General features: G+C 54.3%; 1 protein-coding gene across 1 annotated transcript in view; it reads right to left on the bottom strand.

Moving 5' to 3' along the window:
- Positions 1–24,933, bottom strand: part of LOC144174317 (protocadherin Fat 1-like) — a gene marked incomplete in the record, with an annotated part of 76,683 nt that extends 51,750 nt beyond the window's left edge. Inside the window, 9 exon segments of the mRNA XM_077702951.1 lie at positions 474–1,444; positions 2,931–3,420; positions 9,047–9,186; positions 13,604–13,937; positions 16,435–16,970; positions 20,092–20,227; positions 20,282–23,161; positions 23,218–23,422; positions 24,599–24,933. Of these exon segments, the coding sequence (XP_077559077.1) occupies positions 474–1,444; positions 2,931–3,420; positions 9,047–9,186; positions 13,604–13,937; positions 16,435–16,970; positions 20,092–20,227; positions 20,282–23,161; positions 23,218–23,400 (5,670 nt within the window).
- Between the last annotated feature and the right edge of the window lie 382 nt (positions 24,934–25,315).

Below are 25,315 nucleotides of genomic sequence, written 5' to 3'. Positions count from 1 at the left end.
CTTAGTCACACCAGCACTAGCCACCACAGCACTTCGGAAGAAAGTGGTTGAAACGGTGAGCAAGGTGCACGAGCCGTGAAATCCTCGGGGCCTGGCGACCCCGCGAGCTGTCGACCAGCACGCGCCACCTGGACAGCGTTGTCCACATCAGCGCTCCCGCCCTGAACCATTGCAGTAGGGTGCCCTGTAACTACACCGTTACCCATGACAGTGAGGGGACAATTCTTGTATGTAGCTCGCTGCGTGTGAAAAGGGGGACCAGTGACCCTTCAAGACTTACGATCTAGCTTTTGATAATGTGGGGGCTGTTTCAGATCTTAATACAACTGGGCCAGCATCCTGCTCATTTCAAATCTTCCACCGGAAATCTCGAATGGAGCCTCATCTCTTTGCCAGGTGAGACACATGACGACCACCGTGTTGAAAACACGCCCCACCCCTTCGTGCAGCCCTTGGAGGAGAGGAGGAGTCACCTGGAAGTGTCCCCCATGGTCCCCGGCCAGCAGGGCGTAGCGCAGGGGGGGCCCCTCGAGGTCGGCGTCGTGGGCCTGCACTTGGGCGAGGAGCACGCCCCGGTACGTGGGCAGCAGCAGGCTGGCGTTGTACAGCTCGTGCTCGAAGCGCGGCGGGCTGTCGTTGACGTCGGACACGTGCACTGTCACCAGGGCCGGCTGGCCCGCGGGAAGCCGGGGAAGGCCGCAGTCCGACACGTCCACGCTCAAACGGTACTCGGCCTGCTGTTCACGGTCCAGCGGCTGCGCCACACTCAGGGCCCCCGTGTGTGGGTCCACGCGGAACAGGCGGCGTGCCCAGGGCTCCCGGATGGTGAAGGCCAGCCGGCCGTTAGCGCCCGCGTCAGGGTCCTCGGCCGCCACCACCAGGGGCTGGCCCGCGGACAGCACTGCGGTGCCCGCAGGCGCCCCCTCGCTCACTGAGCCCGCCAGGCGGCGCTGCCTCAGTTGGGGTGCATGGTCGTTGCGGTCCAGCACCCGCACCTCCACTCGGCCCTGGGCCAAGGCCCCCGCCAGGCTGGTGGCGTGCACTGTCAGCACGTGCACCCGCGCCCGCTCAAAGTCCAGCGGCTCGGGCCCCGTGCGTAGCACGCCCGCCAGGGGGTCCAGCCGGAAGAGGCCACCCTCGCCACCGTCCTCCAGTCGGAAGGTGACTGAGGAGCTGCTGTGCACGACCAGCGCACACAGGAAAGCCCCCGGCGGCTGGTTCTCGGCTGCCTCCACCACTTGCTCGGGTGGCTCGAAACGCGGAGGTGCGTCGTCTGCCAGGGTAACCACCACATGCACCGTGGCCGTGCTGTTGAGGGCCGGCTCCCCGTGGTCCGTGGCCCGCACCGTCAAGAAGAACTCGGGCTGCCCCTGGTGCGACAGTGGCCGCGCCACCCGCAGCACCCCGCCGGCATCGTCCAGAGAGAAGGCCGAGCCCCCGTTGCCTGCGTCGGTGAACGATGGTCATGGCAGCACGTCAGGACTTGCAACCCGACGACGCACCCCGACGACGCAGTCACAACAAATAAGGATCTCACTGACGAGGCTATCGTCGCTGCAGTCACTGCCACGGAAGACAACAGTAGTGACGACAACGAGGAACCGGAACCCATGCAGGTTGTGTCGCATCAGGAAGCGTTACGAATGATTGACTCACTGTGCAATTTCGTCCTCGCTGAAAACCTTCTACTCGGCAGCGCGCAGCATTTGGACGCTTTGCAAAATGATTTCAGCAAGATTGCCAGTATGCAGTCAAAGCTGACTGCTTACAGTGTTCTACCTCCTAAAAAGTCACAAATGTAAGCAACTTTCCCCTCATTAAGTGCTCTTGTTTGTTGTGTTTTCTTTGGTATTTTCGGCATAAGCCGGTTATAACAATAATTGGTTATAACGATGATATTTTCATGGCACTTCAATATTGTTATAAGTAGACTCGACTGTATATCCAACTCCAAGGGGACCGTGAAACCGACGCATCGACAATTTGAAATATCAAATAAGCCCATCTGAAGCTGAAGCTTATCCGAAAACTTCGCACATAACTGAGAACTTAGAGAGCTTTCCGAGATCACAACAAGCGGCAGCTTCCCGATTTGTTCTTCAAAGCACTGAAAATATGAAACACAGTGCAACGATCACTGCACTTAGCACAAAAAATGTCCGTGAGCTTCACTTGCTTCATCTTCAGCATCATGAAGTTCACCAAACTGCCTTCAACCGTACTAATGCCATTCAAATGAAAAAATTGGCTGCATATCTGCTTACTTCGCTGCAAATGTTGTTGAAAAATGATAGTCTCGTACTGCCGGTGCCACAAAAATGCCTGTTCTCTCTCCTCCCCCCCCCCAATTCCACCTGTCACGCTTTTCCCCTTCCGTCAAGTTCCCCCCACGATAAACACGGTGAGGTGTGCTCCAGTCAATTCAATTTTAGCGTGTTCTAGTGCTGACGCAACATCTACTGGAACCTTTCGTAACGGTTGGACTTCCTGTAATGCCGCCAAAAAGGCTAGTGTTGCATGCAAGCACTTTTTGTATTTTTGCGTCAAAACATTTTTTTACAGCGTATTAACCAAGCGGCTCTGGCCTTTTAACTAAAACAACTTTGCAAACATCACTTATGTGTTGATGTTTTGCCCCAAATATGTCTAATGTTTTTTTTTTTGCTCAACAATGTTGAAAAGTGTGAACACTGCCACCAGATTTAGTAGTTCGGGAATGTTTTGCCTATATATATGACTCTTTCCACGAATTCCCGCAACTTTTGGCTTGGCAACTGAATCGAGGGAGAGACGGAGAGACAGACAGACCAAATTTTGCATGTTTAAGTAGCCCAAGAAATGCTGACACAAGCTTGCATCCCTTGCGCAGCTGCAGTCATCAGCCTGGTCAAACGACCTCAATCAAAGCAGAGATGCTGGGAGGGACGCACCGCGGGCGATGGTGTAGGAGAGGCGGGCGTTGTGCCCCCGGTCGCGGTCGTGGGCGCGCAGGGCCAGCAGGGCGGTGCCCGGGGCGGCCGCCTCCGAGACACGCACCTCGTACCGGGCCTCAGGAAACTCGGGCGGGTGGTCGTTGTGGTCAACCAGCCGCACCAGCACGCGGGCAAAGCCCCACCGGGCCTCGGGGCGCCCCGCATCCCGCACCCCCACCGTCAGCAGGTGCCGCTCGCACGCCTCCCGGTCCAGCGGCCGCGCCACCCGCAGCCGCCCCGTGCCGGCCTCCAGCGCAAACAGCGCCAGGCTCCCTGTCTGGGCACTGTTGTGGAGGGTGTAGGACAAGCGGGGGTCCTCGTCTGCGTCGGTGGCCGTCAGCTGCAGAATGGGCGTGCCAGGGGCCGTGCTCTCGGACACCTCTACTTCGTACAGGCTCTCAGAGAAGCTAGGCCAGTTGTCGTTGGCGTCCAGCACCTCCACACGCACCTGCACGGTCCAGTCTCAGTCACCCACCAATCAGGGCGTCTCAAGTGAGTTGTAGCGCTAACACCATAACTATGCACGAGGGTAACAAAGCGTGCAGCAGGAACCTGAACTGCATCCAATTCATTCACAAAACCAAGGCAGTACGCTCAAGAACTGAGTAGTATACGCATGCAGAGTGCTGGTTTTTCGGAGACTCGGAGAGTTCGCACCTAACAAGTGTACGCCCCATCCCAATAGGGCGCTCCAAAACAAATTGTTTTCCAGAGATTTTTGGGTTACAACAGTGTCTCAAACAAACCTACATGCCAGACTGAGGACGACCAGCACGTACTTTCTAGGAACCACGGTGGAAACTTAGATTGTCCTTTGGAGCTGCACCATCAAGAGGTATATGACACGGAGTGCGAACGCCACTAGACCGAGCTCAAGCTTAAAACCCTGCTGTTAAAACATTCCGTTCCGACAGCCTGGTCTTAACCAACACTTTTAGATTAGGTCAGTTTGCAAACTGCATCTTGAGAGGTGGCACCATTTTGTCACCATTCCGAGAGGTGGCACTGGCGTTGCGTTGAGATCTAGTTTGAGGAGCGAAGCTCGCCCCGGCCATGTGCTTTCGCTGTGCTGTTGGTGCTCACCTGTTCATCACGCCTGTATTAACGTATTAACTCTGTGCTGTCATCGTGCATACATATTTTAGTGGATCCTTAAAGTGTCGGTGCAGTTTGTTGACGTGCTGCGCGCCGGGCTGCCATTTGGGGTATGCTTCGGCAGCCGCAAAGTCCATGCCGCGGCATTTTTTCAAGGCACCAAAGGATCCTGACAGATTGAAGGCGTGGGAAAGCGCACGATTCCGCGGAAAAACTTAAAGGTTACGTCATGAACATACGTTTGCAACATTCATCGTGTGTTTTCAGACATTGTCAACTGTTACAAGCACGTCGTGAACGGTCAAACCGCAACGATACCGCGAGACAGGTGGACCCTGAGGAATAGTGCAGCGTCCCATATTTTCCCTAACATACCTGAGCATCTGTCGAAACCACAGACGCCAAAGTCATGCAGAAAATCACCCACAGGGAGGGCAGCTGTTCCCACCCATGTTGCATCCTGCCAAAATGATAAGCCTTCATGCAACAAAACTGCGCAAGTGACGGTATGGGTGGTGTAGAAAGCGCCGAAGTCAGCACGTACGTTAGGAACTGTGCTGTGGTTCGCGGTTATGCAGAAATTCAGCAAATATCCACCATTTCAATCAGAGAATGTGAAGGTTACGGCCCTCCAGGTTAACTTCTATAAGCTCGAAGATTCTGAAGCATTGTGCTGATTTAGAAGAGTGAAGTTAGCTGGGCAAAACTAGCCGGTTAAAGTTTGTTCAAGAGGTGTGCTTGCCCCGCCAAGCAGCTATATAGCGATAAAAATGGGAATATTCACCTTCAGCTGACAAGCCAGGAGAATGTAGCAACATTCCTTCACTATATTGTTGCCTTAAAGATCAGCCCTTGGAGCAAATTTTACCTGTTTCCAGGTGTTTCATCCAAAACAACAGCCATAAAAGGGAGACCGACCTGGAGCAACAGCAAATGCACAGTGCCGTCAGATCAAAACTTTTACCCTACCCAGTGCGGTGCTGCTGGGTGCAAGAATGCCGGTTCGATTCCTGGTCACGGCGGCCGGTTTTCTGATTGAGGCGGAAAGCGAAAGTGCCCGTGTGTTCGAGATTTCGGCGCATGTTAAAGATCCCCTACATGGTCAAAACTAATCCCAAGCCCTCCACTACACCGCACCTCATTGCCTGTATAGCGTTGGCACTTTAAACCTCTTAATCAATCAATCAATCTGATTAGTCAAAACTGGGAAGTGTTGCCTAATCTGTAGATTGCAGAAAGAAACGAGCAGGAAAAATCTGCGCAGAAAAAGTTAGGAAGGCAGCATAAACGATGGCTCAACGAAAAACTATCAGGCTAAACGCTTAAAATAATGGGCATATCCTAGCTCCGAGAAGATAAATGGAAGTTTCCGTGACCCTAATCATCGATGGCCTAATAGACAGTTCATCAGATTTACAAACCAACAAAAAAGAATAGCACGACAAACATCCTTATCCGAGAAAAACGCTGATTTCTTTTAAAAAAACACATTTATACCTGTCAAAGAAATGAAAATGTTTGAAAAACATTGGTTTAATAATTGGTTTATATATGATTAGTGCAAAAACCAAAGACGATACACAAGAAGGGAGACAGGACAAGCACTAATTGGTTCAATTTTCTTTGTTATTAATAAAACCAACTACTCTTGCAGCACTTGGTTTCCAATCGGCTCACTTGAGCAGTTTTGTTGGGATTGTAAATATGTTCCTGTGAAAATGTACCCACTGCATTTGCTTCCACAGCATAAATAAAAATGACAAGGCATCTTTTTTTTATTCCAAGCAGGTGGTTGACTATTGTAGGCTGTCTCGCACGCAGTTTCAGTTGTGTACGACATGTTCGGATATGCTTTAAACATTATTGAGCTGTAAGGGATCCCGTACTGAGGAAAAATAAACGGCCATTGGAACGGGAAACAGCTGAAGGCATGCGCACTGTGCAGCGCTTGCTTTGCCTTCTTTCCCATCCTAAGTACAACTTGTTTCTCGTCATAATGTCGATCAAAAAGTAAAGCTCTTGTCACTAAAGCGTAGGATATTCTGAAGTTAGATTTTGCATTTCAAAGAAGAACGTGAACCGTGTGTGGTGGTCTTTCACTGGCGCCTTTCCAAGCAAGGAGTAGCAGACGACGCGCCGAGACCGATCTCAATGCTACCGCAGCGCCACCGCCTGGTCGGCGGCAGCACCGGCCCGCGCCGCAGTATTGGAAGGCCACGCTCTTTGCCAACTGGCCTAATCTAAAAATGTTGGTCTTGACTAACCTTAACAAGAACGATAGAAGGTCGTGAATTGGGGCTGCAAATTATCTGTAAACATGAAGGGTTCAGGCAGACGGGCAGGTGACATCATGGTATGGAACAATGCAAAGTCAGCAAAAGCAACAGCGTGGCTGGTGGAAGCTCTGTTCCCCAGCCTGCCCTTTTTTGCATAGTGGCGACGCAGCACTGTGAGATGTGGCCCCTGTTTGGATGGTGATGTCTCCTCGTAAGCGGGAGCTGGCCCTGCAGAAATGCACCTCTGGACAAAGCAAGCGCTTGCCCATTGACTCCGCCAGGGGTGGCAGAGGCCAGGGCACGTGAGGACGCTAGAGGAGCAGGAACCCAGGGAAGGCCCACTCCTGGCGGCTGAACGGGGCCCCACACCCTCCCTGCCAGCCCTCAACAACAAAGCCCCAGTGAGATTCACCAGTGTGTCCCTAGCCTGGCATAGTTGTTTGGCTCTCATAGTACGCAGAATCAAGACAGGCATTTGCAGCCCGTGCCCACTCTGGCACAACTGGTGCCCACAGAAAGAGCGCAATTTGCAAAGTTCCTCCAATGCAGTGCCCCACCCATTGTGTGGGTGAAACACGCAACTTCCCAGCCCCTGCCCGAGCAAGCAATGCGGCGACGGGCCAAAGGATGGCGCTACCTGCGCGCAAGAGTCAACACAGCAACGATTGCTAAAATGGCAACCACCATGAAAATAAAGTTCCACATGCGAGAAAGGGGATTATAATGCAGTAAAAAACTGTGATAAAAATTGTCATTCACAATTGTAGTGATAGCAGCTGAGCCTAAAGCTCCCAACGTACGAGCAACCAAGCCAGGTGCGAGCTGTTGGGGGAGATGTTATTCTTTTACGTTTGGGCTCCCCTAACTTTTTTGGGGGGGTGGGGGACCCCAACGATCGGTTCCCCTATTCTAAACCTGCATATACGCCACAATGCCAAGCCTAGCATTCTGTATGCTGACCAGCCACGGAGTGACCCGGCACATGCACCAGCATCTCCGCGTGACATCGCTGCTGCCAGCGCTTATAAATAGACACAGGCCACTTCAGACAGCTTGCGGCCGCCTGCCCGAATGTAAAAGCAAAGTTACACATCCGAGAAAGAGGATGATGGTGTGTTAAAAAATTGTGCTAGGGATAGTGATGAGCACTGGTAGAAAAAGCGACGATCCAATATTTGCCTAAATTCCCTACATTCGAGAAACTGAAGTTGCGCAAGAGTCGTTGGGGGAAAACCCCTTTTCAAAACTCGTTGCGGGCAAACTTGTTGCATTTATGTTTCCTTCAGGCTCCCCTTTTTTAAGGAAAGTGTGCATGTCTTCCATTCCCCAGAGGACTTTGTAGCCCGCACCTGAACGGGAACAAAACAAGCTCGTCAGGGTAAGTGATCACCGCAGCATCGGCACTTCTGAATACGACGTCATTGATTGCGGGCTGATCGCGAAAGGAAGTTGGAGCTCTGATCACGCCCTCGGGAAGGGGTCGTTTCTTTTGGCGAAAAATGGAGGCTTGAGTGTATTTACACATAAAATAAACGTTTTCTGAATTCAACGAGAAAAAAACTATAAAGTAATGCCCCCAACAAAAGTTTTTTGAAAAGCTCTTCACTAGCCTTAAAGGGACACTGAAATGAATTTGTCAAACTTCTGTTTCTGTTTGCACTGCATTGACTGGCTCAAAGAAACACAATCAATTTGATCATTTATCCAGTCGATAAAGCAGTATTTAGTTTATAAAGCCTGAAAGAAGAAAAAATACCATGCAACATTTGTGGCGGCTGCAAACCTAACAGCAGTGACGCATATTCGAGTTGCAATGTGATTGGACGACACCCTAGATTGGAATTCGAAGTCTTGGAATGGGGCTAGTCGGTTTTTAACTTGAACCCTTGCTGGCGCTAAGCAGGACATAGTTGAAGTACACAAAGAAGTGAAGCGCACCTACCACCTGGTTTTTTTAATCACAACAACATAGCTTATATGAAAACATTCAGGTGACAAGCCAGAAAAGGGTAATCATTCTCAAAGAACAAAATAAAGGATAAACAATATTCATCATTGTGTGTGTGTTGGCCTACGAACTGTGTAGTAATGCTATTTCCGTTGTCGTCAATGCAATCGATAGCTTACTAAAACAGCTTTTTTTCTCTTCAAATTGCGAAAGCTTCCCATATCTCACAGGTGAGTGTGTCAGTCGACCTAAGAGGATTTTAGTGCGTTCAAATTTCACAGAGCAACCACATCTGGCGCAGCGGGCAGCCAAGTGCCCTGTTGTGCTCTCAGACTGTTGTGCTCTCCGAGTCTTTCATTAATGCAGTGCCCAGATTGGCCTATGTAAGCACTTCCACACGACACAGGTATCCTAATACAATCCCGGAGAAGCAATAGATAAACTTGCTTGTGTGCTTAACGCCACAGACTGTTTATTTAGTATCGCTGATTTGATTGGTCATTTCGCACAGTGTTTTTTTGCCCTTCTGTGCTAGAGTTCACCTCAACGAATTTCCACTTCAACGAAATTGTTTGCACGTCCCGTCAATTTCGTTGTAGCGGGATTTGACTGTAATCCCACAATGTTTACAAATCCCCTCAGCGTCTCATTAAGGCCTTTGGTTTGAGTGTTGTTTTATGCTCCCTCCCAAGCCAGTGCCGTGACTACGCCACGAGCCAAGGCCAACAGCAGCCTGCATGCCTGGGAGCCCTCACCATGGCGGTGGTCCTGGCAGTGCCGTCGGTCACCTGCACAGTCAGGTTGTAGCTGGCCCGCGTCTCCCGGTCCAGGGGCCGCGCCACCTTGACAAAGCCCCGCTCGCAGTCCATCATGAAGGCCCCTTCCTCGTTGCCACCTGGCCACACAGGAGGGGAAGGAGCAGTCAGAGGAGCCCTCCCCACAGCACTGCCTGACCCTTATGCCCGGGCACCTGACCAAGCTATGCGCTGCTGCGGGCAGCCCTGAGTGGCAAAGCAACCAAGCCAGCATCAGGGTCATGGCACCACGGTCGCTCGTTTCTCGTAGCAGCACCCAATTGCAGCGCTTCGTCAGGGCAGAACGCGTTCCCACTGCTAGTCAAACGACCTCGGTCACCTTCAAGGACTGCACCAGTGACAACGCTCAGTGCAAACAGATGACCGGGTTGTTCACGAACCAGATTGCATATTGATCAAGACGACATGCTTTTCTAGCAAGCCTCGGGTAATGAAGACTGTCCGCATGCAGTCTCACAAGAGCACCTTTGTGCGGCGCTGATGTGCTGCTTCAAGTAAGCTGCCGTGCAATTTAGACACACGGAAAAGCCCAGTAATCAAAGTTTATTAGAATAAATTGTGCTCATCAATAAACTAGAACAGAAGCACAGGCATCAAAGAAACAGTCAAGCGTTGCCGCATTGGGTCAGCACGCATTTATCTTGCATCACAATCCTTTCCAGAAGCAGCCCACCAGATCAAGGAACGTGGTCGATCAGTTTAGAACACCCTAGGTGAATGAAAAACAGGCAACGTACAGGATATCAAGCAAGACTGTAGAGCATGGCGTACAGAAACAGCAACGAACGGGCGCTCTCCTTGAAACAGGGACAGCAGCACACTGACAACAGAACATAAACCGCACGGCCTGGTTTGCAGCATTGCCCCGTCTCTAAGAGTGCATCGACCCCGTAGAAAATGTAGAAGAGGAAGATAAATAAAGTGTGAAGGAAGAAGAAGCGCAGACTGGTTCAGAACAGCGGCTCTCGTCTCGCTCTCTTCGCCCTATTGGGTTTAACATTTGGTGCTGAAATCCCGTGCGACAACGGTTGACTTCTACACACGCATTGAAGGGCCCTGCCTCTCATCTGCTCCACCAATTTGCGCCGCGAGTGGGGAGGAATCGTTCAACGGAGCGGCCCTGGAATGTCATGGGCAGGGAGACAATCAGCTGCAGCCTGCCACACAATGGAGCGCCTCAAGAGCAAGCTCTCTCCATGAAGTGCCAAGAACACATGGCTCATAAATAAAGCTCGCTCGCTGCTCAACAATGGATGTGAAGACTTTGCCAAGCTCACTGGCTTGCAAGAATAATTTGTGCCAACCACACTGAGCTTTTGAAGATCAGCGAGGAGCTCAAGGACTTTCGGACGGGGGAGGAACTCAACATTGAATTTCAAGCTGCCGAGGAATACAACGATCACACCCCCAACACGTTGGCACAAATTCCCCGCTTAATCGACCTCCTCGAACAAGCGGCTCAAAATGCCCCACAAGCGCCAGCTGTCAATGAAGTAGTCCCGTTCAGACAGGACAGCACGGCCACGACCTTGGGACCTCGGCCTCCACAGCTGGACATACCAGCCTTTCGAGGTGTGCTCCAGCATTGGACGGGCTTTGGGAGCAGATTGAGCAGACCATTCACAACAACAAGGCCCCTACGCCCACGTTGTGTCGCTTTTCACCAACGTTCCTGCTTCCCTGGTTGCTGCATATGCCACAACTGCCGACGAGAACGACGACAGCCTGAGCTCCAGGACCTGCCTCAGCGTCGGCGAAATAGCGCAACTTCTGCAGTTCTGCCTGCAGAGCCCATATTTCTGCTACAAGCAGGAATATTTCAAGCGAGTGGAACTGCGATGGGGGCTGCTATTTCCGCAACCACAGCGAATCTGGTAATGGAAAAAATTGAAAGGACCGCTCTGGAAAATTTCCCCGAAAAGTCCAAGGTGTTTCTCTGGTACGTGGACAACTGTTTTTGTATCACCAAAGAAACAACAGCAGGCAACTTCCTGTTGCAGCTAAATTCGATCGAACCAGCCATCCAGATCACCATGGAAAAAGAAACAGACAGCACCTTACCATTCCTCGACGTTTTGATAAAAAGACAGCCAGATCGACTAAATTTTACAGTGTACAGGAAACCCAGCCATACCGACCGCTACCTACAATTTGATTCCCACCACCCAAATTCCCCCGAATCCTCCGTTGTTTCAGCTCTCTTTAGAACCAGAACTGTATGCTCAACAGAAGACGACCGGAAAAAAAAAGAAAAAGCCGTAATCGCAAACCTGAAGAAAAATGAATACACGAGCAACTTCATACGGCACGTCAAAGGCCGTCTCCCCTAATCGGGCTGCAACCATGAAAATTCCACTCTATTGACGCCGCTGGTCAACAACCCCTCTCCTGCTTCCGCCGTCTGCCCCCCCACTCTATCCAGCCAACGATCCACCCATACTTCCCTCCCCTATGTTAAAGGGACACTGAAGTGATATGTAAACATTGCGGGATTACTAGCGCAAATTGTAGTCCGGAGTCCCCAGGCCATGTTTCGACCACTCTAGGCGCGTTTACGCGATTTTATTTAGTAGAAAAACTAATTCGAAAACGCTGTCCTCCTCTCTTTACGCTCGCCCATTTTCTGTGGCGTTTTCGTGTGACGTCAGGAGGGGATGAGCTGGCAATTGGCTGCGCCACGGCTGCGCTACTGCACGGCTCCCCGGCCGACAGAGTCAGTCGGCCCAGCGTTTCGTCCGCCGGCCGCCGGCGGGTCGTCGCAATCAAGGAGGTTAAAAAAAAATTGCTTGGTCGCAATTCGTTCGCTTAGTTGAAACGAAGCCAGGACACGTTTGTGAATGGAAGAATGTGCCTTTCTTTACTTGGTTTGTTTGTACACTGTATCTAGCTCCAAGTCAAGGTCGCTTCACACAAGCGCTGCACATGCGACGCTTCGCTGACTGGTACGCCAGTAGGAAAATATAAGGCCTCTTGAAGGCGGGAGAAGAGTCAGCGAAGTCAATATAGGTACTAAGCAAATAAAATCAACTGATATTTTTACCGTACAGCGTAAAACTAGGGCGCGGGAAGCACTTTTTTGCGCTGGGCGAACAAGCACAGCGGTCAGCAGCACGACTACGCATCTGCGAACGCTTTTCCGTCTACGAAATGCAATTGCTAGACGTGAGCTACTGTGGAAACTCGGGCAACGCTTACTGCACGATCGCAGTACAACAAATAGTCACCTAAGCGGCTTGAAATGCCAAAACTAAATAAAAGTGTAAACCGGTTATACAATATATACCCTATATTAGCAAAGCTTTCGCGTCCCGCTCCGTAGCCTAGCAGTCTGGGGCGCTAGGAATTCACTGAAATGTTTTGCGAGTCACGAGTTCGAATCCCCGCGGGTACGTGCTTTTTTTTTTTTTTTTTTGTAAGTTACCTTTTTTGTTTTCCGCCGATGTTTTCTATATTGAGTTCACCTTTTTTGGGGCCGCAACGTTCATGGCTACCCGAACTAGTTCACAAAACGCGCGCAGGCTGGCACTGGCGCGCTAGCGAGTTCTCTCTCGTTGGCGTGCTGTTGCCATAAGCACCGACTGCTTGCAGGCAGTGGGCACAGGCCAGAATGAACAGTCCCTTGGCCTGGTGCGAACACGCTTTTTACGATACAGGCATGAGGGAGGCAAGCTCCAAATATGGGGGAAAAGCGCATGACATTTGGGCGTCTGCGGGTACGCGGAGGGCGTTCATGCACTGCGTAGGTATCGGCTAGTGAATGCTACGACTACAAGCCGTCCTGGGAGGCTTATCTTGTGCATTTTACAGCCGACAACATGGCAGAAGCGCGGTACGATGATTACTGAGATATTGAGAATGCCCATCCAACAAAGCCATTGGTTATGTTTTACAGAACCGAAACCGAAACCGAAACTTGTGTGATTGCTAACCTTGGGCATCGTCCAATCACGGCGCCCCTCCTCTCAACGTCACAGCCTTAGTTGGTGCGGCCGCCGCAAACCGCGCATGGTAGTTTTTCTTCTTTCGCGCTTTGTAAAATAATTACCAATTTGTCAACCGGATAAACGATGAAAAGTGTGCTAATTTGAGCCAGTCTACGCAGTGCAAGCAAAAACGGGAGCTTGACAAATTCACTTCAGTGTCCCTTTAAAGGAACGAGTGAAACATTATCCCGCATTCTTCGGAAGGAAGGCATTGTCGTCTCCCACAAGCCAGCGTCAGTGCCGGACCAGAGCAGCAACTGGCAGTGGCTCCACAGGCCTTCCCTAGCCAGCTTCCCGGAGGGCAACTTCCCCACCCGAGCGGAGAGGCAGAGCAGGTCTTTTTTACTTGGCGTACCAACCCTCTCGCTAACTTGGGCGACAACCACTCGCTCCTGACCTGGTGAATCTGGAGCTTGAGGGCTTGCTTGCCTGACCTCGTGGTGCAGAACGTCAGCAGCACCTGCTACACTACCACCACCACACCGCCACACTGTCCACCCAGCCAGGCACCCACCTGCGATGGTGTACCAGAGGGGGTCCCCGTCCGGGTCCGAGGCGTGCACGATGGCCACCAGGTGCCCCACGGGGTCCGTCTCCAGCGTGGGCGACAGCTCGACCCCGTGCACGAGCGGCCGCTGCGACGAGTTGGCCGGCCGTGACACTACGTGCAGCTGCACACGTGCCTGGCCCCCCCCCGAAGCCACCACCTGCAGCTCGTGCGTGTCACCGTCCACCAGGGGCGCCTGCGGCCGCAGCAGCCCTGTCACGGGCTCCACTGAGAACACCTCCTCCCTGCCCACCAGCGAGTACCGCAGGGCCGAACTGCCATCGGGGTCCAGGGCCAGCACCTGCAGACAGCCACATGCAATGCTGGGCACGACACCCGGCAACCGGGTCGACAGAGCAACTCTGGCAACGGGACTACTTGCCTGCAGCCCCAGCTCACCTCCCACACGTGGCGGCAACTGCTGCAGCGTTTTCCCTCAAACAATTGGGGATTCCAGCGAGGATTCACAAATTACAAACACGGCACAAGTGCAGCTGCTCATTCTGAGCAAGCTGCCAGGCCAGCTGTGGCATGAGGAGGCCATTAGCCAGGGCTACTGCTAGGCAAGCTACCCAACTCACAAAACCTTCATGCACATTCCCAAATTTTGCCCCTGCCTCTTCACAGCCACAGCGTTGTGCACAAAGTCGCCTGGGAAGCCCATGCTATGCAGCACAGTCAACTAAACTGAATGTTGAATTCTGATGGTGGCCCTTCCAGAGCAACTTGGTTGCTCTGCTTGGAGCAGGCACATCCCAGTGCTAGGTGGCGGGCATCTGAACACTCTCGCAACAGCGCAATGGGAGCACTGTTCCAGCCAAGGCCACTCCGAGACGCAAGGACAGTTAAAATCAAAAGATTCCACCATAGCTTGCGGGACATCTTTTTCTCTCATGCTTGGGGACGTTGCAGGTTTCTTCTGCTCTGCTTTATTTGGAACACCCAGACGTCCACAGGCGTCAGGCCACGGCGTTCACTCAGGCATACACACACAGCGTCCACAAATGCTACAGCCCACTGCGTCCCACAAGTGCTTTTTCTTCTGCCTGGCCCCCAGAGCACCTGGCACCAAGCAGCAAGGGGCGAACCTTGTGTGGACAGGGCAGCAGATGCCAAGGGAAATCCCTGCTCTGGTCCTGCTTTGGCATTGTAGAAGAAAAAGAGGTAGAGTAACAAAAGGAAGGAGAAGTAGTAGCAGCTGTCTTCTTTGGCCTGATCGGGTTGAACAGGCATTATGTTTCAAAAGGAGTCTCGGAGCTCTTCCACCGGTCCGCATGCAGTGCGGTGCAGCTCAACGACCACTCAGTACGTGCTGTTGGAAGCCCACGGAAGTGCCATGGGCACAGTTCTGATCCGCGCTGCTGCTGGCGGCAAGGACAGCTTCATCTCAGAGCCGCTTTCTTCTCCTCCTTTCCATCCACAAGCTTTCTTTCACATGGGCTCAGCGGGACCCAGAAAGGGCAAGTGAAAGTCTGGACCACAGCTGTGCCACTGGCTTGCCAACGCAGGGCGGGGGAGGGGGGGGGGGGGGGCACATTCAGCCAGCTGAGCTCAGGCAACCCTGACAGTCCCTACACCGTGGACAACAATGACTCTTTTGTGGGTGGTGAATTACCTGCGCTTCTCCGGACACACGGCCACCCTTGGTCCCCAAAGTGCCCGAGCTCACTTACTGTGAGCAAGTACTGGAACCCGTGCAAGAGTCTTGGGACACTGCCGCATACCTAATACGGCTTGGTACTTTCGGCTCTACTGGGGGCAGTCGGGATTCCCCAAAAGAATCCCCGAGTTAGCCTACATTGCATTCAAGCGGGTCTGTGCAATTATGTGCAGATGTTCATACGAACCCAGAGTGTGCAGGTTATCAGCTGGCCAACGACATCACACACAAGGTTCATGTGGGTAGCAACTGTCCAGCGCTGTATGCACGGTCAGACGGCAGTGCACAAGTACCGTTGTTGCCCCATTTACTAGGAAGCCAACAAAGCAACAGCGGCACCATCGCCACTAAAACGGGAATGCATTCAGGGTCTACTCTTGACCAGCCGATGTTCCCGCTGGTCATTCGTTCGTTTACACAGTTACCTTTAGCTACACCGCCCTAGTGAGGGGGGGCACTGAGCATCTATCAGACAACCGCTCACAACATGCCCAGCAATCAGCTGTGTTCCACTGCTGTTGGAGCAGCCTTGGCAGCACAGTGCATTTTGCAGCGGGGATGGTGCAGTACTTCCACCCCTGGAGCGAAAGCAACATGGGAAGCCCATTTGATGAGCAACGGGACACTGTTCCTACCAATGTGGCCATTTTTTGCTGCGGTGGACCAGGGCCACAGAGGAGGCCTTTGTGATACGCTGCAAGGCAGTGATTTGTGTGTGCATGCTAGGCACAGATCTTGAGTTGTGCAAAACTTGAATACAGTGATCCCGGATATTTGTAACCACACGCTCGTACGGAGCAGCCCAACCATCCCCGCACCTACCTTTCACACAGCGCATTGTCAACCCCATCCAGGCGCTTTTTGCAATGACTTGTCAAGCTCAATGCGTCTGGGTTCAGCCACGAAAAGAAGTGCCCAATGTGGCAACTCTGCTGCACTCAGGCTTGACTGCTGGCTCGATGCTTCCTTTGGACAGGCAGCTGCATCCCTGGGGAGCCTTGCAGGGAAGCCTTTCAGGTGGCTTAACCTCTGCCCCAGTGTTTCCGAAAGGCGGCCCAGTTTCATGCTTAGCCCAGTACCCAGGTCGGCCCCGTGCCTCAAACAACACTGACCGCTGCCAGGGAGGACGACCACCCACCTGGCAGAGCCCCTGTTCGGCGGCACCGTCGGGGAGCCGGAAGCGGAAGAGGGGCTGCACAAAGCGGGCCGGGTGGTCGTCCACGTCGATGAGCGCCACCCGCACCTGGCTGGTGGAGGACAGGCTCGGCTGGCCATCGTCCGAGAGCTCCAGCTGCAGCACGTGCTGCAGCTGGGCCTCGCGGTCTAGGGGGCCGGCCACCACCAGGGAAGAGCCCTCGCCCAGGGCAAAGGGACACGTCTCGCTGGGGCAGGGTCGGGAGCCGCTGAGCAGGCGCCGCCGCACGTGCGCCGAGTCCGGGTCCCGGAGCTCCCCGAGGGCCAGCACGTGCGTTCCCCGGGACGCGTCCTCCCGCAGGGTCCCCTCGTAGGCCGGCTGCGCGCTCAGGGGCACACCATCGTTGCGGTCCCCGACAGCCACGTGCAGGTCGAGGCGGGCCTCCCGGGGCACCACCGCCAGGTCTCGCGCCACCACCTCCAACCAGTAGTGGCCACCCGCCTCCCGGTCCAGGGACACCCGTGTGCGCACCTGCCCCCCTGCAGCAGGCCACCCGGTTTGCAAGAATGGGCAATCACCAAACAAAGGGCAGCCAACACCGGTCCGGGCTGCACTCAAACCGAACATTGACACTCAGGTTCCTCCACATCAGTGTACCATAGTAGTAGTATGTAGTAGGTATGTTTGTGTTTGTCTACTACCAAAGAGTGCCAAAACTCTATAAAGTGGTCTTTCAATGTGAGGTTTGCGCTTAAAATGCGTATGAGATGAGGATGGTGCTGCCTAAAATGTATATATGGGTGTAGAGGGCCCGTAGATTCAAACATGAAGATGCTCATAATGGCAGATGAAGGGGACTGTGGTTGACACGTGACAGTGCCCGGAGCCTCGGGGTGTGCTGTGCTACTGGGGCTCCCTGAGTGCACAAAAGAATCATCAAGAACTCCCTCAAGGATGAGGGGGTCTGAGGTCACACCCTGTACGATGTGAGTTTTTAAACATTGATCGTGCTGATAGTGCTGACACATGTGGACTCAACTGGAACCGATCGTTTATAGACAGAATCTCCCCATCCGCATGGAGGTGAGAACAAGCCCCTGACCACTGAGGAGCACAAACAAGCCCCAGCAGCATGCCAAGCAGCCTGACGCAGCCTACGCGGGGGCCGGCCTTCCTCTTTCTGCGCTGCTTTCATGGTTTGCCCTGTCCACTGTGCTTCCTCAACTCTGGTGCACTGTGGCCCACGCACAAGGTGTACCGTTGCCAAGTCCCCGAGCTCTGCACTTGGCCTCCACGATTCTCCAAGCTTTCTTGGTTGCTTGACTGGACCTACATTAGCACACAAACGTGCAGCAAAATTTCATCCAACCAATGATACGGTGCAAGTGAATCAATGGGCATCGCCAGAAGGAAAGCATACTGGCCAGGAAACACAATGGCTCCAACTTACACATGTGAGCTCGTCTGTTAAAGTCCCCGTGAAAACTTGCTTCAGGACTACTTTTACAACCCCAGAAAAAAGGGCAGATTTCAGCATTGTAACAGCTCACCAAGTGCAAGACTTTTTTAGGGCAACATAGATACATTGAACGGATTATAAATCTAATGTTTTCTAATCTAATCTAATGGATTATATGAATCTAATATAAGCCTAATGGATTATAAACCTAAGCGGCCGCAACGGCTGCTTTTCTGGTGGAGGCGAAAAGCAAAAATGCCCGTGTGCACGAGATTTTAGCGCACGTTAAAGATCCCCAGGTGGTCAAAATTAATCCATTACAAAATTTATCTATTAAGCCTTCTCCTACGGCGCACCTCATCGCCTGTGTTATGTCGGCGCAATAAACCCTACAATCAATCAATCAATCAATCAATAACACTGCCCTAGATACTGTCGCCCTTCAGAGGCCAAATATCAAATAATCTGTTCCTTATATTAACGTTTGAAACGACCGCTTACGTGCTGCGTGGTTTGCTTCCTATCTTCATGCCATGTGGCCGTCACAATACGTAGGTATGACCCTTGATCAGAGCTACTCTGCTGGAACTGCTTGATTCAGGCCGACCACTGGCAAACACCAATCCTTTCCACAGACACGAACCCCAGTGAGAGCCATGTGGCTTCCAGCGTCCCATGCCTACACCCTCCTTTCACCATTTTCTTCCTGAATTTAACCAAAATAGCAGTGGGCCAGAGACGGGGCTGTTGGCCAAGACCAAATTTCTCCGTCACAACAAAATGTTGTGAACATAATGCTTAGCAGCAAGTCCTAACCGAGGCAAAAATGTAGGTGTGGTGAATCTCCTGGGCCCTGAAAGGCTGTGTGCACCTCCATGACGGAACGTAGAAATCTTGCCTCACTTAGGCTTCTGCAAGAGAATTGCAGACACCACAGGAAATTACCCAGTTGCAGTCCTTGCATCTCCCTACAGTAAATGCCCATAGAGATAACTGTATTGTTGCCATTCTGAGCACCCCTACTTTCGTAAAAAAAAATTGGAAAATAAAGTTTTCTCTCCTTCCATTCTGAATGTCTTGGAGCATGTATTGCCACAGTGGTTTCTCGAGTGGCCGAAGTTTCACAATGGGCCATTTTTTTCGTACCTCCTCGTCTCGTGCTGCTAGCTCTGTGACCAAGCTGCTTGGTGCCATGATTAATACCCCTGCGACACGGGCATTCCGAGGGTTTTTGAACCGAATGTCATTTGACTCAAATGCCACCTTTGAGCTGCTCAACGACGTTTTTCAAAGGCATTTGGTTGAAATGCCATTTGAGTCAAAGAAGCAATACCGAATTTTTGAGGCTCTCAAAGGCCTTTGAAACACTAACGTTCCTACCCTTGATCGCAGTTTCTGCACGCCACTGTCACAAAAATAATTATTTATGAGTAAAACTTGGTTTTCAAAGAGTACGCTCTTCACAATTTTCACCTGTTTTTGTTTTCTATTGCTCAATCTATGATAGAAAGGTACTCTCGGCACCGGTGGCACGAAGAAAGAAAGAACTGCCTGTGGAAGCCATATTCTGCCCATTCTACTATGTGCATATTTTGTGTGCATATAGCTTATAATCAATTTTATCCCTCACAAAAGTGTTTGTTGGCCAGGAGGTTTAACGAAAACATAAGTGGGCAGCAGTGGCGACACCAAGACTAGGAGGGTGAACTTCCTTCTGCCTTTGAGAACTGTCGTGCAGAGCGACAGAGGCCTTTTGGTTGCAGGCCCCTTGACTCGGACCCACTCGCTCCACAAGCTGGCCTTGCTGCGAGGGCCACGCTGCCAGTGCCCCCTGCTGGGGCAGGGCACCCCAGTGACACAGCTTGCCACACCCCGGGAGACCCACTGGCCACGTCAACCACTGGACCCACGAAGAAGGCAGGATACTTGGATTGTTGTGTGAGCAGCAAAGGTACAAGACTGCTCCAGTCGTAGCCAGGAAGCTTGTCACAAACAGGGTATTCAGAAAGCCGTTGGACCAGCATCATGCCTTCTGTGTAGCCAGGCAGTGAGCCTTCCAGAGGAACCACCAAACATGGTTTGTACCCTGCCTAGTCAGCCCTGATGCTTACAGTATAAGATTCGCCCCGCGGCATCCAACGTGAAGGAATCAAAGTGCGCAAGGAGCGGCACCAGCCAGCAAGGCACAAGCGTGCACGTACCGGCTTCGTCTATGGTGAACAGGCCCAAGCCAGTGCCGCCTGTGAGGAGGTAGACAACCCCATCTGGGTCGGCCGCCGCCACGGTGGTAACCAGTGTCCCCGGAGGCTGGTTCTCCTCCACGCTGGCGCTGGCCACCTGCGAGAGCGCACAGTGAGGCCCCCCTGCCCCTGGCTTCCCTCGGGTGCTCACCTGCTGGGCAAAGGCCGGCGCGTGCCAGTTCTCGTCCACGTCCTCCACCTCAAGCAGCAGCACAGCCACACTGGCGCGGGGGGGCTGGCCGCCATCGGTCGCCTGCACGGTGACATTGTGCAGCCGGCGCGCCTCAAAGTCCAGCGGGGTGGCCAGCCGCATCAGGCCCGTGTCAGGGTCCACGTCCAGTAGGGGCGGGGCACTGGACTGCCGCAGCAAGGAGTAGCGAACGCGGCCGTTGTCTCCCTGGTCGGCATCGTGTGCGTGCACGCAGGCCACCAGGGCGCCCACGGGCAGGTCCTCGCGTGCCCGCACTATCAGCGGCCCGGGGGGCGCAAACTGCGGCGCATGGTCGTTGATGTCCCGCAGTGTGACACTCACGGTGGCCGTCGAGGAGAGCGGGTGCTCGGGGCAGCCGTCCACCACGGCCACCGCCAGCAGGTGCCGCTCCTGGTGCTCCCGGTCCAGCGGGCCCCGCACCGTCAGCAGGCCCGTCTGGCCGTCCACGGCAAAGAGCTCAGAGTCCAGCTGGAAGCGCAGCTCTGCGTTGGCCCCCTCGTCCCGGTCAGTCGCCCGCAGCCGGGCCACCGAGGTGCCGTTGGGGGCATCCTCACTGATGACGAAGCTGTACGAGGACTTGTCAAACTGCGGAGCGTTGTCGTTCACGTCCAGCACCCGCACAAGCAAGCTCTGCGAGCTCAGCCGCGGGGGCGAGCCCTGGTCATAGGCTGTCACGTTCAGCAGGTGGGAGGGGGATAGCTCGTAGTCGAGGGGGGCTGCCAGGGACAGCGCCCCCGTGTGCATGTCGATGTGGAAGCACGAGCGCTGGTCACCACTGGCGATGGCGTACAGCACCCGGCCATTGTAGCCGTGGTCGGGGTCGCTGGCCTGGACGCGGCCCACCACCGAGCCCGCCGGCAGGCTCTCGTTGAGCGACAGCTCTGCGGGCACGCTCAGCTCAGGGCTGTGCCTGTTCTCCAGGAAGCTGGCTGCCGTTGGCTCCCCGTGGTCCAGCTGTGTGCTGCCCGGGGCATTGTTGCGCTCAGAGAGCTGCAGCTGGCGGCGCAGCTGGTCAATGACGCCCGCATCCCTGCACTTCACAGAGGACGGCCCCTGCTCCACAGCTGGGAGCACCCGCACTGCCATCACATCCGCAAAATGGTGGCCATCGGTGGCCGTCACATTCACCTGGGCCGGCCGCTCCAGCTGGCAGGTGAGGGCCAGCACACCCGTGCTGCTGTTGAGCTGAAAGCAGGCGTTGTTGCTGCTCTCCTCCATCTTGTAGTGCACCGACGCCCCCTCGTCAAAGTCCACGGCCGACAGTGTCAGCACCTGAGCACCAGCCTGCCCACCCCGGGCCACACAGTCCACCCGCTCAAACTGGGGCCGGTGATCGTTTACATCCTTAAGTGCCACCTGGAGTGCCATCTCGGCCTGCCGCTGGAACGGGGTGCCCCAGTCAGTGGCCCGGATGCGCAGCGTGTAGCTGCGCCGCATCGTCTCGTAGTCCAGAACCTCAGTGGTGCGCACCTCGCCACTGAAAGGATCCACGCTGAAGGGCACTGTGTTGGTGTTGACCAGGTTGTAGCTAACGTAGCCATTTTCAGCCTCATCTTTGTCAGTGGCCCTAACGGTGAACACGTTGCTTCCCACGGGCCGGTTCTCCTCCAATGGAATCTCGGCCGGGCTCGGGTCGAAGACTGGTGCGTTGTCGTTGCAATCGAGCACACGGACAGTGACTGTGGCCACAGCCCGGCGGCTTCTGGCAGCAGTGGCGCTGACTACGAGCGAGTAGTTGTCCTGTGCTTCATGGTCCAACCATCGAGCCGTGCTGAGCTGCCCCGTGGCCTCGTTGAGTGAAAAGCGGCCCTCCTCGTCCCCCGAGTCGATACCGTAGCGCAGGCGTGCTCCCCCTGCTGCTGCCGAGAGACGCAGCAGGGGCGTGCCTGGGGGTGCCTCCTCCAACACGTCCACCTCGTAGGGGCCCCCCTCCCACTGGGGCACCGCGCTGCCACCAGGAGGGGCCAGGGACACACGCTCGTCGGCAAACTGCGGGGGTGTGCCCCGGTCCCAGGCCCGCAAGGTCAGCTCGTAGCCCCGGGGGTTTGGTGGCACACGCGGGTCCACCCGCAGGCTGAACTCGCCAGGCTGGGTGCCCGGCACCACTGCAAAGTGGTCGTCCGCGTCCCCGTCCACGATGGCCAGCCCACCCACCGCTCCGGCCGCCCCAACGTCCTCATCGGTGACCACGACCACGGCCCAGACCTCAGGCTCCTGGAGCAGGGCGTGCACGTGGCGCACAAAGATGGCCGGCCTGTGCCTGTTGACTGGTTCCACCTGCACTGTCAGCTGGGCAGTGCTGGACTTGAGTATGCCACCGGCCTGGAGCTTGGGCCCACGGTCCTCGGCCAGCACCGTCAGGTGGTGGGTCGGCTGGGCATGGAAGTCAAGGGGGCGTGTCAGCAGCACCGTTCCCATGGTGGGGTGCACTGCGAATAGGGGGGACGGCTCTTGCAGCCGGTAGTAGATCTCCCCGTTGACGCCCAGGTCAGGATCGTAGGCGCTCAGCCGGGCCACCACCTGGTGCACCGGGCTGTCTTCGGCCACCGTCACATTGTAGGCAGTGGGGAAGAACAGCGGACTCAGGTCGTTCGTGTCGGTCACCTGCACAAGCACCTCGCAGTGCACGTCCGGCAGGCGCTGCTCGCCCCGGTGCACCACACCCCGCACCCGCAGCCGGTACTCGTCTTCATACTCGCGGTTCAGGGCGGCCGTGCTCTCCGTGCGCGTGCGAATCAGCAGCAGCCAGAAGTCACCCACCAGCCGGCTCTCAGCCTTGAACTGCCGCTCCTTGTCCCCAGCCACCACCTTGTAGCGGACCTGCGCGAGAGCCAGCTCAGCGGGCGGCTCGGTGGCCAGCTCGCAAGGGGACTTGCCTGAATGCGGCCGTCCGACACGTGCACCCCCATCTTCTCGGTCGGCTGCACGTAGCGCCTGGGGGCCGAGTTCTCGGGAATGCTCGCCCGGTACAGGCTGCGAGTGAAGCCCCTCTGCTCCTCGCCACCCGCCCATGGCTCCGCCACCAGCAGCAGCAGCAGCAGCAGCAGCTGCCGGCCCATCGTCACCTAGGCATGGCTACGGCTGCAAAGCGGGGGAAGCAGGCTCATGGAGGAGGTTGGGCGTGCTGCACGAGCACCAGTGTGGCCTACCAGTCAAGCTGCAAGGACACGCAACTACTGGCAACGCATTTATTTCTAGTGTGACACAAGTCGGTGCGTGGGGAAGGCGTCCAGCAAGGGGAAGAGAAGATCTACAGCAAGGATCTACAGCAAGGATCTACAGCAAGAATCTACAGCAAGATCTACAGCAAGGAGAAGATCTACAGTCGGTCGAGGAACACAGGCGGTGTGCAAAACAGGGGCAGCCCTTGCTGGCGTAGAGGCATAAAATATTGGTGCCATTCCGCTATCATGTGGCTCTGTCTCAGTATAAATCAGCCATGTCACAGATCAAATCAGAGCTGTTTTTAGCGCCGTGTGTCCTATGTTACTTTCGCGCTTCTTTTTCCACCTTTTACATCGGTCGGCGAGGAGGACGGGTCGAAAATAAGTGCACTGGTCGCACGGCTGACGTGGGCGTAGCATACACGAGTAATGTTGACGAATTGTACCCACTGCTTAAACAGCGTACGTTGATCACAACGGGGTCGGCGAAAGTGGAAACGACGCTGCATGAATAAGTATTCCGTTATTGCGCCAGTTATAGCATGTTACTACATACGGCTAGCCGTGCTTGTGTTTGGCAAGCCCGGACGAGTGACAATTGACTACTGCCCGTGGCCTAAGCAGCATTCAAAAGTGCAATTGAGCAGTTTCGATCAGCAATGATCGATAACCCGTATGACAGAAAAAGAGCCGTGAGTAAGCCCCCTATTTCCGTGGTACCCTTCAAGCCAAATAGACGCACTGCCGCGGACCATGTCAACACGACTGCGCGCTGCGGATAGCGCGGGGCCACTAGGCCGATCACACGGCCAGCTTCCCCGCCTTCTGTTTATCGTATCAGCGTCTGCGTCTCGTAGCCACTGACGAGCCCCCGCTATCCGTGCCCAAGCGAGCCAGGTGCTAGCGAACGCTTTCCGGGACGCGCGTGCGGAAAGACAGGCCGCGCGCGGTGCAGTTCAAAACGGGGCAGGCCCCGAGGAAGGAGCCATACGCGCGCCGCCTGACACAACTGTGACGCTGCCAGTGGCCGAATGTTGCGCACTGCCGTTATTTGACAGGGAGCTAGGGTTCACTTAACGATGAAGCTACGCACCTTACAGCCGTCTTGTTGCGGCTGGCGCCGGGTGCGGTCACAAAGAAGCGGTACCAGCTACGGCGGCCGCTGACCTCCTTGCCATGCCCCTGGCTCCACATTCCCTAGGCTTCTCCGGTATTCCCTAGACATGCGCAACGCTGAGTCGGCGATGCGCTGCGTCACGATGGGTCATCTCATGGAGGAAGAAAAAAGTTAGGAGCTTCCTACATGGGTCATCTGGCCATCTAGGGTACGGTGTACCCTAGTTCACTGCACCTAGGGACGACGGCAGGGCTACACATCCCTCCGTTGGCACGCTTTCCCATCGAACCGGCGCGAACGGCGGTGCAGGCGCTTGTCAGTTCGCGCCGCTTTCAAACGCGTCAGTTTGACACAGTTTGAAACTGCGCATACGCACGCAGAAAGCAAACGAAAAAAAGGCATAAACATATTCAGAGGTGACGTAAAGTTTTGTATTGCTTTACAGGCTGCAGCGGACGAGAAAAATTGAAAAATTTCCCACTTCTCTTTTTTTTTTAAAGGGTGGTCCCGATGGGTAATGTTTTACTTTGTTTTGTTTTTAGACGTTACTTTATCAAAATTTACCTAAAAACATTTTTCGCTGTTCATATTTGTCCCACACTTAGCGCTACAAACTATACTAGCCGCCAAAGCTGTCAGAGAATCATAGTTCACCTAGGGCTGAGACGGTGAGCAGGGGCGACTATTCTCTGC

Source organism: Haemaphysalis longicornis, unplaced genomic scaffold, assembly GCF_048455015.1.
Source record: "Haemaphysalis longicornis isolate Haplotype H1 unplaced genomic scaffold, Haemaphysalis longicornis Haplotype H1 scaffold_3, whole genome shotgun sequence".
Taxonomy (NCBI): domain Eukaryota; kingdom Metazoa; phylum Arthropoda; class Arachnida; order Ixodida; family Ixodidae; genus Haemaphysalis; species Haemaphysalis longicornis.
This window is presented reverse-complemented; position numbering and strand designations above follow the sequence as displayed.